The sequence below is a fragment of the Eubalaena glacialis genome, chromosome 14 (assembly GCF_028564815.1).
Source record: "Eubalaena glacialis isolate mEubGla1 chromosome 14, mEubGla1.1.hap2.+ XY, whole genome shotgun sequence".
NCBI lineage: Eukaryota > Metazoa > Chordata > Mammalia > Artiodactyla > Balaenidae > Eubalaena > Eubalaena glacialis.
The window spans coordinates 30,003,203-30,017,749 of NC_083729.1; the positions used below are offsets into that span (position 1 = coordinate 30,003,203).

Below are 14,547 nucleotides of genomic sequence, written 5' to 3' on the forward strand. Positions count from 1 at the left end.
AGCTATTGCCAAAACACATGAGTGATACCAATAAGCCATTAGAATAAATTTCCATGACAACAGAAATAATGATCCCAGACCATCTTTCCAGAGAGGGAGCCAAGCCCATTCCCCACAGAGATGGCATATGCTAAGGGCTGGAATCCCTTTCGGGCTTTGAAAATTAACCTTGGCTGTCACGGGTATCATCATTCACGCTCCCACTCGGCATCAATGTGCCTCTTTGCCAAACATTCCCATCACTCCTTCCTATGCCAGGTTTAGATACAGAGCCATGGTTCTGTTTCCCTCTATAAAACTGAAGCTGCCTCAAATGGAAAAAATGTGCCCATGTAAGAACTTGGAATGTACCAGTTGCCTTACTCTAGAAAAGACCCATCAAATTTAGAAGTGTGCCATCTTAAACATCAATGAAAAAAAAATTAAAAACAAATCTAGGGAACTATGGTTTCCTGTTTTTCTCATCCTAACCAAAAAGAAACCTCTTCCCCTTTTGTCAAAAATTTCATATAGGGGACTTCCCTGGTGGCGCAGTGGTTAAGAACCCGCCTGCCAACGCAGGGGACACGGGTTCGAGCCCTGGTCCAGGAAGATCCCACATGCCGCGGAGCAACTAAGCCCGTGAGCCACAACTACTGAAGCCCGCGCACCTAGAGCCCGTGCTCTGCAATGAGAGAAGCCACCGCAATGAGAAGCCTGCGCATCGCAACGAGGAGTAGCCCCCACTCGCCGCAACTAGAGAAAGCCTGCGCACAGCAACGAAAACCCAACACTGCCAAAAATAAATAATAAAATAAATAAATTAAAAAAATAAAAATTTCATATAGATACTGTTATACAACTGGAATAATCTAAAGAATGTTTCTGAAAAGTAAATTGTGCATAGTTCAGTTATGAAAAGAATAGAGCACACAGTTGGCAACTTCCCAGGTTAAAAAAATTAATTATATGCTACCTAATAACATGGTTGCTTCTTATATCGTACCTTGTTGTGCATTTGTTCTTCAGGAACTTAATGTGTGCTACTCATTCCTGAGGACTAGACTTCTCATCTCAGTTGTATTCAACACCTGGGTAGTCATGTCAAGACAGACAGATGTTAGATGATCACTTGTCCATTTTCACTTGCTGAGTTTTCCAGGTAAGGCTTTCACAACCAGTACTAGTACTAAACTCCACATCATTACTAATCACTACCCTTGGCTATGCCATTGCTCTAGCACTGAAAACAGTCAAAAGGCAGATAAAGGGAGTGACGCCCCCAGAGGTAACCAAATAACAATATTCAATGAAACTGGATTAGAGTGTTCCATTCATGCTACTAACGTACTTCCCTTTGAAACTATGAAAAGGTCTCTTCTCTACTATTTTTTAATATGTCAAACAAAAAAGTACTCATTGACTGGCTATTGATTCAACACTATGTTAAATAATATAGAAAACATTTAAAAAAAACTTTCCACCATGGTCTCTGACCTTATATAGCCTCACTGATGAGATTATTCATTTGTTCACTCAACAAACACTTGTCTTAGTAATCAGTATGTGCCAGGCACAGTGGTGGTTACTGAAAGACAAATACAAAGATACCTACCAGGAGGTTACAATCTAATGACAGACCCAGATACATAATAAGAGAACACAATAATGATTTGAGACACGGACAAAGTACTCTGAGGACCAGCATGCAGGAGACTAGGGGGCTAAATTCTGTGGGACAGGTAAGTCCTTTACGAGTTTCACACCCCAACAAGCGTAACCGATTCCCACAGAGGAGTGCATTTTCCTTCCGTGCCAGGATTGAGGCCATGGCAAAATGACCGTCTGTCAGAGATGCTGTAGATGGGGATTCCCCCCAAATGAGAGACTGGATTAAGTGTCCTTTAAAGTCCCTTCCAACTCTAAAATTATATAATTCCATGAGATCAGCAAAGGCTAAAACAGTAATAGGAAGCTTCAGAGAGGAAGGGAAACTTGAACTAAGCCCAGAATGATAGCTAAGATGCAAATAAACAGAAGACAGAGCATAAGATATTTTGTTTTATTCCTTTCCCTAAATGTATGTCAGGTCAGCCTGCAAAACAGCTTAAGGGGATTAATAATTGGTACAAATAATAAATCCTATATCTACTAGAATACAAAGATAGTCAGAATTATATATTTTACAAGAAAATAGTAGGGAGCAAGCTTTTCTGAATCACATTTTTCAGAAAATCATTTCAGAAAATGATTTAAAATACTCACAGCCCTACTGCATTATACTCCCAGTAATTACACAAATACACTTAATGAAATACAGAGCATGCCAAACGACCTGGCATGAGCTGACACTGCTATTTGATGAAGAATTTAAAGAGTCAGGCCCTGAAACTTCCATTTGGCCTCGTTCCTCATCAGCTTTAAACCACACTGTGATTTTCCACTTAAAGCAATTCTCTTCGTTTTTCTGTCCGCCTTGTTGTCCTATCACCTGTGCTCACACTTCTTACTCAAGGTGTCTTCACTTTACAGTTCCAAGACATATATAGCAGCCTCCAACAGTTAGCCAAGAACACATTAAAAAGCCAAGAACTGAAATCTTTTAAAGGTTCCCCAATATTCACAGAAAAACACAATCTTCAGACGATATGTCACATCTAGCAAGTCATTAAATTCATCAGAAAGTTAACTAACTCTCTGTAGATATTCCATTACCCTCTATATATTAAATCAAAGGCTAGGGTTCTTACTGAGTGTTCTCAGCACATCAAAATTATGTTATTTAAGCTGGAAAAAAATGCTGATCATTGCTGTTCATACACAGGTGATGAAAATTTACCTAAACATAAAAAAGTTGAGTGTGTGCTGGGGAAGAATTGGAGGGAAGTGCTAGCAAGCTGACAGTAGCAGAACCGAGATGGCAAAAGAGGGCCACTCCAATTGCGATAAGCTTGGAAATAAGAAGCAACTCAACCAACTGTGGTTAAACAGAAATGCTACTTTATAGTTCCATTATCAGAATCAGTTATTCAGAAACTACTGGTGCAATTCCTAACTTACCCTTTTTTCTGAGAGGTTCAGAGTAAGCAAATGCAAGGTCCTAGTATGGGATGACTTCCAGTCTACAGGCATTACATTTCCGTAATTATCTGTCAGGGCATTCCAAATCCTTAAAAAGAAGAAAACTACAATCAATGAAAGTTAACATTCTGTATGTCGTTATTAAACAGATACCTAGTACTACAGTGAAAGAGAGAACAAAAAGTATCAAAGCAGAAAAACAGGAGGCTATTGTTTCTCAGAAAAGCATCAACAAAGTAGAGGCTCCAGAATAAGACAAAAGGAAAATCCTATCATTGGGCCTGACAAGAAGTCCTGAGGGAAGGTGACAGGACATAGAAAACTCTCACAAAGGCGAGAGCTGACATTTCCACTGTATCGTGTGCCAGGCTCTAAGTAAGCAATTTACATATATTCTAAGCAATTTACATACATTAACTCATTTAATCCTCAAAAACAGTATTATGAAGAACTGTTATTATCCCCATTTGACAGATAGAAACTAAAGCACAGGAAGGTTAAATAATGTTTCTCAAGCCAAAACAGGTAGTAAATACACTGTGCTTTATACTTATTTTTCTTCTGTAACTTCCGAACATATAGACTATTTCATAGAATGAATAATCTCTCTCTAACCAAAGAGAAAGAATTTTCTGGAGAAAGAATTCAGTCTCAATGTGAGACTAGAGTTTAATATCTAATTTATAATAGACTAAGACTAAGATAAGATGAAAAGGGAAAGAAAGGGAGTTCACAATAAAATGCAGATTATACCCAGTGCAGTTACCCTTCCTTATTATCAAACAGCATTTTGGGGAGGCAACAGGGTAAAATGAAAAGGGCACTTGACTAAATTCAGAAAACAGACTTGTCTACATTCATCCTCAATGAGTCTTTGACCATGTCCCTTAACCTCTGTAGGTATTAGCTGGACTTTTTCAAACGAGAAGCTTGGACAAGAATAGCAGACATTCCTTCCAGCTCTATCACTCTAAGCATTAATTCAAATGAGTTGTATTGAGAAAAGTCCCAAACCACACCGGAATAAGGACTGCAAACTCCAATTTCATGACCAAAATTCATTTCAGTCCCAAAGTATTACCCAGCATTCTTTTTTTAAATGACATTATATGAAAAACATGAGTTCAGAAATATAAATGAGATGAAATTTAATTAGGGTAAGTAAAGTTAAACAGTACACATATAAGCTACTTAATGGCCAGAGATACACACATAGAAGTCATAAACAAAAAAACAAAAAAACCAAAAACACCCTAACATTTATAACAGGTATCCAATTGTGAATAAGCCACTAAAAAATTGGGTGGGTTTTATTTCCAAGCATGTTAAGATACTAGGATACAAAAACAAGACCACCGGGGACATAAAAATAAGAATGTAAGCTTTAAAACAGAGAAACAACATACTGATTTAATGAATTGGGATTTGGTGCTAAAGAGAAGAAGCAATGTGACCACAACTGCCAAAAATTCCAAAATGATGTCTGGCTTTGGAATGCACATTAGCCTCAATGAAAATGTGAACCCAAAAAGCTCTAGAAAACTGGCTCATTTACCCAGAAAATCTCCCATATGCATGGTTCATTCCTATCCTCCTCTCTGCAGGAATCATCTCCTCTAATGCCAGTGTGCTCAAATTGGAAACAACACTTCTGGATGCTAAACTTGCTGAGTTTCTGGCCCACATCTTCCTGGATAAAAGATTTGCAAATACTGAATAACTGACCATGTATCTAACCCTGGGTAGGAACTACTAGCATATTCTAGTAGGTGAAGACAGTCCAGAGTTTTTGAGGTTTGTTTTGTCTGCTTGTTTGCTCCTTCTTAAATGAGGCTATAATAAAAGGACAAGTGGAGTGGAAGATTTCATGTAGAACTGACTGTGGGTGAATTTGATGTACCAAGAAAATGAAGCACAATTCACAGTCCTCTATCTTCACCAGGGCCAGAACATTTGTGGTTGGAAAGACATAGGGCCGAGTTAACTGAAAGATTTGTAGAATTCTCCAGTCAAGACATGAACTGCCTTTGTCCTTATCATAAAGTATTACAGCCAGTCATAAACAACTAGCAGGGCAGCTCTTTTCCAAAGGTCAAAGTCCTGCTGACATTGAATCCCACACCAGACCCTTCTAAAGTAAAACTTTAGCAGATAAGCACAATCTGTATTTAACCAAAACTAAAACCAGGACTCAGAAGTGAAATAAAGTGCCCTAAGGCAAGGCACTCTGGGTGAAAGAATTCTCAGCCCTCTCTAGTGAAAGAAACAGGAATGGACTCTATCAAGCAATGGAGAGCAGATTTATGCAATAGAACAGGGACAATGCGAGTGGTGAGCAACCCCAGCTCAGAAAAGAGAGACAGATTTCTTATGCATTCCCAAATCAAGGGACATGCTGTACCACCAACATAACATCTACTATCTACTAAACCATTATCAAGAGTAACAAAACTTTTAAGTTTTATATCAACCAAAGATTTAAGCAAAGGCTAAAATACACTACTTTTCAGACAGTACAGGTGATGCAAAAATAGGGACTCTTATCTGTGTACAAACCACTAATCTGTTTTGAGAAGTTATTCTTGATAAACCCAAATATATAATAAATATAATTTTAAAATCCAGAGAATGTCCTGAGTCTAGTGATTCCAAGTATATAGATCTATGTATAACAATACCTTCTCTTTGGGAATAGACTGTTTAATATGTCATCTTTTGCCACTGATTGCATGCATATCTGTGTGTATAATATCCAATCAAAAACTCTTCCTTCTATGCCTGGGCAGAACAGTGTACAGAGGTAGCAATGAAAAGATATACTCTCCAAGCATAGCTGGGCCTGAACCACTGCTAAGCTATGTTTACAGGCCCCCATTCCCAACCCCCTCTTCCTGATAAATCTTCTGATTCACAGAGGAAACTGACAAGCCCCTTTCTATGCCCATGAATCCTTCTCTCAGAATTCTTCCCTAACCTCTCCATCCCTTCAATGCTCTGAAAACCCACCCCTACCCACAACCTCAGTGTTTACTCCATAATTTCACCCTCAGCCTCTCCAGGGCTCCTCTCCCCCTACATTACAATATTGTCAAATTCCCTCACTTTCATCATTCCTTTCTGTATCTTCTGGAGTAAAACTATGGTACATAATTACAACCCTTATCTAACCAAATTATAACTGGGTTTCTGGGCAGTTAAATAACCTCTGTCCCTCCATTCCCCTAGCTCTCATAAAGCCCTGCGAATTTCCTATCATTGCACTTAGATGATTCTGTAATAATTACCTGTTTATGCATTGGTCTCCCTACCAGACTAGGAGATCCTTGCTATTAATAACCAGAGTTTTTCCTTTATGCCTCTGTGGGAACTCACACTCAACCTGGGCTCTCAGATGGAGCCAATAAATTCCTGTGGCAAAAACGCTGCTTCAACGTCAGTACCTTTGCATGTGCTGTATCCCCGAGCTAGAATGCTAGACCTTTTTTCACCTGCCAGGCAAACTCCCACTCACCCATCAGGGTCCAGTTCTCACACTTCTTTCCCTATTAAGTCCTTCCTGACTCTCTCTCACACACACACACACTAAATCTCCTATATTTTGTACATATATCCATTAGAGCGTTTGTCACACCCATACAAATGTTTGTTTACAAATCTAGCTCCCACCCTAGGTTGCCCTCTGCTTGAAAGGGGTAATGTCCAGTCATCTTGGTATTCCCAGTGCGAAGCAGCCTCTGGCACGTAGCAGGCGCTTAAAAAATGCTAGTTGAATGAATGAATGTCTACACATGTGCCCGAGGAGATACTATCTCTAAACTACGGGGCTCTGTACACGACTCCCCTCTAAACCAAACAGGAGTTGGTTTCTAGGAAGGAGGAGGACGTTTAAGGGTTCGTTGGGGGCCAGGGGAGCAGGGGATTTAAATAGCCAGGGGCGCAGAGGCCGAAAGCCCCAAGGAAGGAGGTGGGAGAACACGGAGGGGCGGGACCCCGGAGTTGATGGAGGCGGAAGGAGGGTGCGGGGAGGAGCCTGCGGCCAGAGTCCCGCCGAGGCTGCTGACTGATGGCCGGCGGGCAGGGCGAGGGGCTGGACGAGGGGCAGAGGAGGCTCCCGCCCGCTCCCGGCCGGGACCCGCACTCACTCGTCCCCCTGCAGGAGGCTGCACTCGGTGATGGGCCGCACGGCCGCCCTGGGGGGCTCGGCACCCGGACCCAAGGGACGGAAACACAGGCTCAGCTTTTCCTCCAAGCTGCAGGCCAGCGCTGGGAAGCCGTCGCCTCCCCCGCCCGGCCCTGCTTCGGCCTCGGGGCTCGCGTTACAGTTCTGCTGGTCCTGGAGGCTCAGGGCCGGCTCCTGGAACTCATAGAAATCCTGCCAGTCCCCGTCCGCCGCCATCGCCGCCTGGTGCAGTCGCGCGCCCCGCCCCGCCACGCCCCGCCACGCCCCGCCACGCTCCGGCCCCGGCCCCGCCGTCTGGCCCCGCCGTCTGGCCCCGCCCCCGAAGCACCGCCCCGCCCCCGAAGCACCGCCCCGCCCGAGGCCCCACCCCCTACCTCTCGCGGAGGTTTGGACCTGTCCCGGGCCTCGCAGCCCCGGGGTCTTCCCTTCTCCTGAGTCTTCTTTGAGTAGAGCGCTGGTCCCGGTAGAAAAGAAAACTTTAACTGCGTTGAGTCACTTTCTATAGTCTATCATTCAGGAATAGCTTTACTCTAAGATTTCCTTAGTGGGAACCTGGCCTAAATGTGGCTAAAATAAAGGACTTGTTTAAACTTGCACCCAGTGTCAGATTACTCCCCAAATCATTTCCCCAAAGTAATCTGGCTCCTTTGGTAACTTTTCAACCAGAAGAACAGCAATAGTCACTTGGAAATGCTTAAATGGTACCAAAATTCATTCCACAAATATTTTATGTCTCCCACGTGTAAAGCACGTGCTAGACCCTCTGCAACATACAAAGATGAACAATTATGCGAGTTAATATTTGCAAAGCACTTGGAACAGTGCCTGACAGTAAGTACCAAATGTGTATGTTTTATAACCAATACATGACTGCTCCCTACAACGGGCTTACAATGCAGTTAGAGTGATAAAACTGGAAAGCGTTTATACCAAAAAGTATAATTGGGAGTAGAGAGTTACTGTTTAATGTGTATTGAATTTGTTTTGCAAGATGAAGAGCATTGGAGATGGTTACTCAAGAATATAAATGTACTTAATACCACTAAACTGTACACTTGAATATGGTTAAGATGGTAATTTTATGTTATGTGTATTTTACCATCAAAAAAAAATTAGGGGAAAAGATATAATTCTAAGGGAGTGTGAATATGTAGAGGCAACAAATACCTAGGAGCTGATAGAAGCAGTATGTTTGGACTGCAGTAATCAAATACTTCATTTAGGAATCGGAACATAGTTGGGTCATAAAAGATGAATTCCTATTCTGAAAAATAAATACGAAGTTAATAATAGAAAATAAGATTTTCCCAGACATGCTCTGTCCATGTCTTGACAACGTGGAAACCTATCCTCAAGAATACATGTTAGGGGGCTTCCCTGGTGGCGCAGTGGTTGAGAATCTGCCTGCCAATGCAGGGGACACGGGTTTGGGCCCTGGTCTGGGAAGATCCCACATGCCGCGGAGCAACTAGGCCCGTGAGCCACAACTACTGAGCCTGCACGTCTGGAGCTTGTGCTCCGCAACGAGAGGCCGCGACAGTCAGAGGCCCGTGCACCGCGATGAAGAGTGGCCCCCGCTCGCCGCAACTAGAGAAAGCCCTCACACAGAAACGAAGACCCAACACAGCCAAAAATAAATTAATTAATTAAAAAAAAAAAAAAAATACATGTTAATACCAAAATTTCCTATTTACCATTCTGATGAATTTTGTCTCGTATTTCAATGATTTGTCCCATATTTAACAAGATACTTCTATAAATCAAGCCTAAGGAACTGCTGATAATTACTTTAAAGGCAATATCATTACCTTCCCATTTCCTTTGAAACCATGAAGGGAGCAGATGTTGAGCTCTACCTAGCCAAGAGCTAGAACTAATTACTCAATGGTTAATAGCTTTGGGGTTGATGAGAAAACATTAGCTCAGCTGACATTCACCTATTTGAATATTACTCAAAAATGATACTCTAAATGTATCAAAGATCTATTTTTCTCTAGGTATTGGGCTAGAGTCATGAGAAACTGTGGAATTGACTCAGACTCTTCTAATTATGTACATAGCTAAGGCAAAAAATAATTTTTTTTCTTGACCTGTATTTCCATTTACCTGTGTGGTATATGTATGTTTGTTAGTGGAAATCAAAATTACTTACTCTTCCCACCTAAATGTAACAACTGTCAAATTTTTCATATGCCTGCAAATAAATTGCTATTGGGTTAGCTTTAGTGGTCTCAGAATTTTATTTTAGTCAAATTTTCCACATAGGAGGCTTTTTACTTTTAATTAAATGCAAATTACCTGGTATCACCCCAGACACTTTGAATACCCCATTGCAAAAACAAGATTTGAATCACTTTTCTTAATTAATTTATATTAGCACACCTATAGTAATCTTGGCACTCAACACAATTTATAAAAGTGCTCCCCAAAAATGTGCCTAGGAGAAAACTGTGCTACTTTATGGGGAAAGAGCAATGAGACTAGAAACTATAGTATGGAATAAAATGTTAATTGGGGCTCCTGTAGATTTTAAATAATGACTGTAAACATGAAAGAGTAACAACAGAAAAGTTTAAATGGTAAAACGTTCATAGCCAGGTAAAATTACAAAGTAGCAGTACTTCAAAGCCTTCCACACACCTCTCTCCCCATGGGGTACCTGGGGGCTGCATAGAGCTCCACAGCTTCAAGGACATCCAGCAGGAGTCTGTATTCCACCCGGTTGTGGCCTCATTTCTTTATGCCTGCTCTTTCCTTTAGTCCGTTTGGTCCTCCACTCAAACTGCTTTTTTTTTTTTAGAAAATCCAGCTCCCAGTTACATTTGTTACAGAACCAGGTTCATTTTGCCTGACGGGCAGCAAGCAAAAGCACTGAAATGCCAGGAAACAGAGGGTTTACTCACAAGGCAGTCAAAGTAGAGACAGAACCACTCTCAAACCCACCTCAGGAAGACAAGGGGCTTGGGGTATTTATGAGATACAGACTAAAGGAGTAGGGCAGTCTGAAGCGTGGGGGGGCCTGAGGAGCCTGATTGAAAAAAGGTGTGGTTAATCCGCACAGGTGGAACTAAGCTACAGGCCTCTGCAGGTTCAGAAGTGGAGGCGCTTAGCACAATCTGAGGGTGGAGTTTTTAGCCCTCTAACATCAAAAGGTCACCCAGCAGGCATGCCTAGTTGGAGGGTGGGTGGTCCTACCCAGTCTTAACCAGCTCATCTGGAACTAGACACACCTGACACCAATTCCTGGATAATGACTTGGGCAAAGATCTTACTGTTGAGGCTACATGCAGCTTACAGGACCTGCAAGTCTTTTTAACAACAATTAAAATGACCTTGATTAGTGAAGACAAGTTACAGGTGAAATGGATTTAACTAATGATTACCTACAGTTTCACTATTCCCTAAACCTCCTCACTTAATAATTTCCTGACAGCAACCTTACCCCACTTTCCAGCAACTCTTCTTCCCATCAGCTAAATTCTAGCTTCCTAACGTTGCCACAGATCTGGCCAAATCATACACTTCCTGCCAGTCTCACCTGTTTAGTTCACTCCATCAACACCCAAAGGCTTCTGATTAAGAAGAGGTCCCCTGACTTCACTGTATCTCACATGACCTAATTCTACTAATTCCAGTAGAAAATTTTAGGACAAATTCTAATTTGTCCACCTAAATCTATTTATTTCAGGCTTTTATTTCCTAGAGAGCAGATAAATATGAACACGTGTAAACATGTTTGCTCACTCCATGTATTAAGAAAAGTTAGCCTATAGAATGAATTTTCAGCACTTGATTCAAAATTAGAAAGCTAATATAGAGTAAGTTTTAAAGAGAGCTTCATGGCACTTGGGTATTATGCTCAGATTAATCATTCAAGATGGAAAAAGTTACTTCTCTCGTTTGACAACGTTATTTAAATTTTGCACATATATAGTATATCACAGTGAAAATTTAAGTAACAAAAAATAGAAAAGTAGATTATTCAACATATAGACCACCTAAACATTTAATTAATCAGAAAATATAAGAACTGCAAAAGAAAGAAACAAACAATTGAACACAGGACCAGAAAATATCTGGTTCTTAAAGTATCACACAAGCAAATGCTGAAGGCATTATAAAGCAAGAGTAAGACAATGAGAATGTATATAAATGAAAATTTCTTGAGAAAAGCTAAGCTAATGGCTAAGTTTATTCAATAACAAGGTAAAAAATAAATAAAAACAGAGCTGACAAAACAAAAGTAAGAAGAATTGAGAAATCCATATGTTGAACCAAGAATTTAAGGAAAGGCTGCTGGTTTCCCAAAAATGGAAAGGGTGGGCTCTTTCCATTTTGTCTCTATTAAAAAAAAAAAAAAAAAATCAAGAAACTTTTGAGTAATCAAAATATCACAATGTAGGCTTTATTATTAAAGAATATTTAACTCTAATTGTCCAAGTTTGTTAGTGATGAATCTTTAATTTTAATGATCAGATCAGAGTCTTGATCAGGCAGAACTTGATCAAGGGTCTGTGGAAGCAGAGCTACACCACCAAGAGAAGGAACCAAGGTGACTGGCCATGGCCACAGCCTTACAAGGTATCAAAATAACTGAGTAGGAAAGACAGTGCCAAGTATATACCTGGTTGTGTTCTGGGTAGTCAAATGCTGGTCTCAGAAAAATTAATGGAAACAACTTAACCTTCAAGGATCCTGTTATGGAAAGCACCCAGTGCACACTCTAAACTGCCTAAATTCTCTGCTTTGGAATATTCTTAATTTTCTCATCTGAAATTAAGATCATGCAGAGTTGAATATGCCAAATTTTATCTAATGATTTTTTTTTTTTTTTTAAGACTTGCAGTATTCTGTGCACGGAGGCATCTTGGGATGGTGAAGCCCTCTCTGTTCCCTCTTTTCTATGACTGTCAGTACTGTATGCCCTCACTATTCATCTTATCATAGAACAAAGAACGAGGAGTGGAAACTCTTCCTCCCACAAACAAGAGGAAGAGGCTATACGTGGCTCTTAAAATTTGTAGAAGAATATTCTTGCCTCCTTTAGGACTATGAGTAAGACAAAATATGAACAAAAGAACTATAACAATGGGAATGTAATATATTCTCTATTATTTCTTCTCTTCAGAAGATTGTGATCTTGGTTTTTCCACATCAACATTCATCTCTAACTTTCCCACAGGAAAGTTGGTCCTAACCTTAATCAGTCAAGCTGACATTTTTGTGCACAAGTAACCTGAGTTCAGTACCTCTGTCACTGGGGTCCTTGTACGTATTTCAGCATCTTTGTCTCCCCGAGCCTATCTTGCCCATATTTAATGAACCCTTTATTCTGAATTCTTTGTCTCATTACCAACCAAGATCATTCAGGTCTAAAAAATTCTCAAAATTAATCCACTGTGGCAGAAAGCAGATGGTTGGTGCCCGGGGCATGGGATGGTTTGGGGTAGGAGAATTAACTGCAAAAGGACACAAGGAAAACTTCTGGAGTAATGGAAAGACTCTATGACTTGATGATAATGGTGACTATGTAGGTGTATACATTTATCAAACAGTAAGCTTAAAACAAGTACATTTTATTGCATGTAAATCTAACTCTATAAAATTTTTTTAAGGTGTGGCTTTATAGCCAAAAAAATGGAAACAACCCAAATGTACACAGACAAATGAATGCATAAGCAAAATAGGGTGTGTGTATATATATATGTATATATGCAATGGAATATTATTCAGCCTTAAAAAGGTAAGTAATTCTGACACATGCTACAACATGGATGAACCTTGAAGACATTATGCTAAGTGAAGCCAGACACAAAAGGATAAATACCATATGCACTTATACAAAGTACCTAGAGTAGTCAAAATCATGGAGTCAGAAAGTAAAATGGTGGTTGCTAGGGGCTGAGAGGAGGGGGAAATGGGGAGTTAGTGTTTCATGGATACAGAGTTTCCATTTGGGATGATGAAAAAATTCTGGAGATGGATAGTGGTGATGACTGCACATATTGTGAATGAACTTAACTCACAGAACACCTAAAAATGTTAAAATGATCATTTTTATGTTATGTATATTTAACCACGATTTTTTCTAAACAGAGTGGCTTTATTGAATCAGTTGTTAGAATTGCCCTGTACAGATATGCCCTGCTTATTCAACATCTGATCTCTTTAAAGTGGATTCAAATCAGACATTTAAAATTAGTTCATACACTGTATGGAGTAATTGTTGATGGACTGTTAACTTGTTAACTATCTCTTCTATTTTACTTTTTGATTCAAACTGTATTTAATGCTGCAATTATATACACTGACTTCACTAGAAAGTAATGCAAGATTGATAAAATCGACTGTTGTCATTTGAAGACTTGAGTTTGAGGGGCTAACTCTGAGGAGAAGAAATTCAGTAGAGATGGAAATCTCTCTGGCCCAACACAGGAAAAAAAATAAATAAAAGAGGAAAAGGTGCCTTCCAGAAGACAGACCAAGTCCACTTCCTATTGAATTGGCGGGGTGGGGGACTAAAAAATAAAAATAAGCTCTACTGAGCACAACAACAGACTGTCAGAAGGTGACACTGGGGAAGACTGACAGCACGTTCATTCAGGGGACCAGGTGGCATTAATAGAGGCTCCTCCAGATATATAGTAAGACATAGATGCAGACAGTTCATAGGCGTTTGCAACTGAAGAGAAACCAGGAGGCTTGGATCACATTTGGATGAGCTAAATGGATTCTGTAAATGATGATACTTTTTGTCTGATCCAGGTCGCACATTTTATGTTCATCATGTGCATTATGTTCTATTTTCTGGTATACGTATTAATATAAATTTCTTATAAGGGTATTTCCACAGTCTCAAGAGTGTTAGGCTGGGGAACCACAGCATCCAGCAATACTCCATGAAATCAGCTGGAGGAGTCTTCCAAAATTTGACCGATGAGGGTATTACAAGAATAAGTATTAAAATTGGAGTGTCTTCGGACTTTTATTTTCTAGGGTCTTTGTCTTCGACTTGCTTTTTCCCTCTGAAATTTTGTTTCCAGAGATGTTGACATTTCTTTTGCTATCTTTAGAGAAGGAAAATTTCATTGTGAGTGGGGCTGGGATGGGCTGAGACTGGAGGGCGGATATCTGTTCTACATGTTACATTATAATTTTTTAAAGCTGTAAAATTTAACAGGGGTTTTCTTTTTTTAAAAGAGTAGTCAAAATGTCTTGACATCTAAGGAGCTGCACCAATATTGCTGCATCCAAAGAGGCTCATCAAAATGTTATGGATCTAAATAAATAAACCACTTAAGTCAGAT

General features: G+C 40.2%; 1 protein-coding gene across 3 annotated transcripts in view; it reads right to left on the reverse strand.

Moving 5' to 3' along the window:
• The window catches only part of FEZ2 (fasciculation and elongation protein zeta 2), a 50,117-nt gene extending 42,656 nt beyond the window's left edge, over positions 1-7,461 (reverse strand). For all 3 annotated transcript variants that reach the window (XR_009697208.1, XM_061168561.1, XM_061168560.1), the window contains exons 1-2: positions 7,203-7,461; positions 3,040-3,148 (exon numbers count right to left, since the gene is read on the reverse strand). Coding sequence is in view for 2 of the 3 variants with exons in the window: in XM_061168561.1 (XP_061024544.1) it covers positions 3,040-3,148; positions 7,203-7,456 (363 nt within the window). In the remaining variant the exon portion in view is untranslated. The remainder of the gene's footprint in view (positions 1-3,039; positions 3,149-7,202) is intronic.
• Between the last annotated feature and the right edge of the window lie 7,086 nt (positions 7,462-14,547).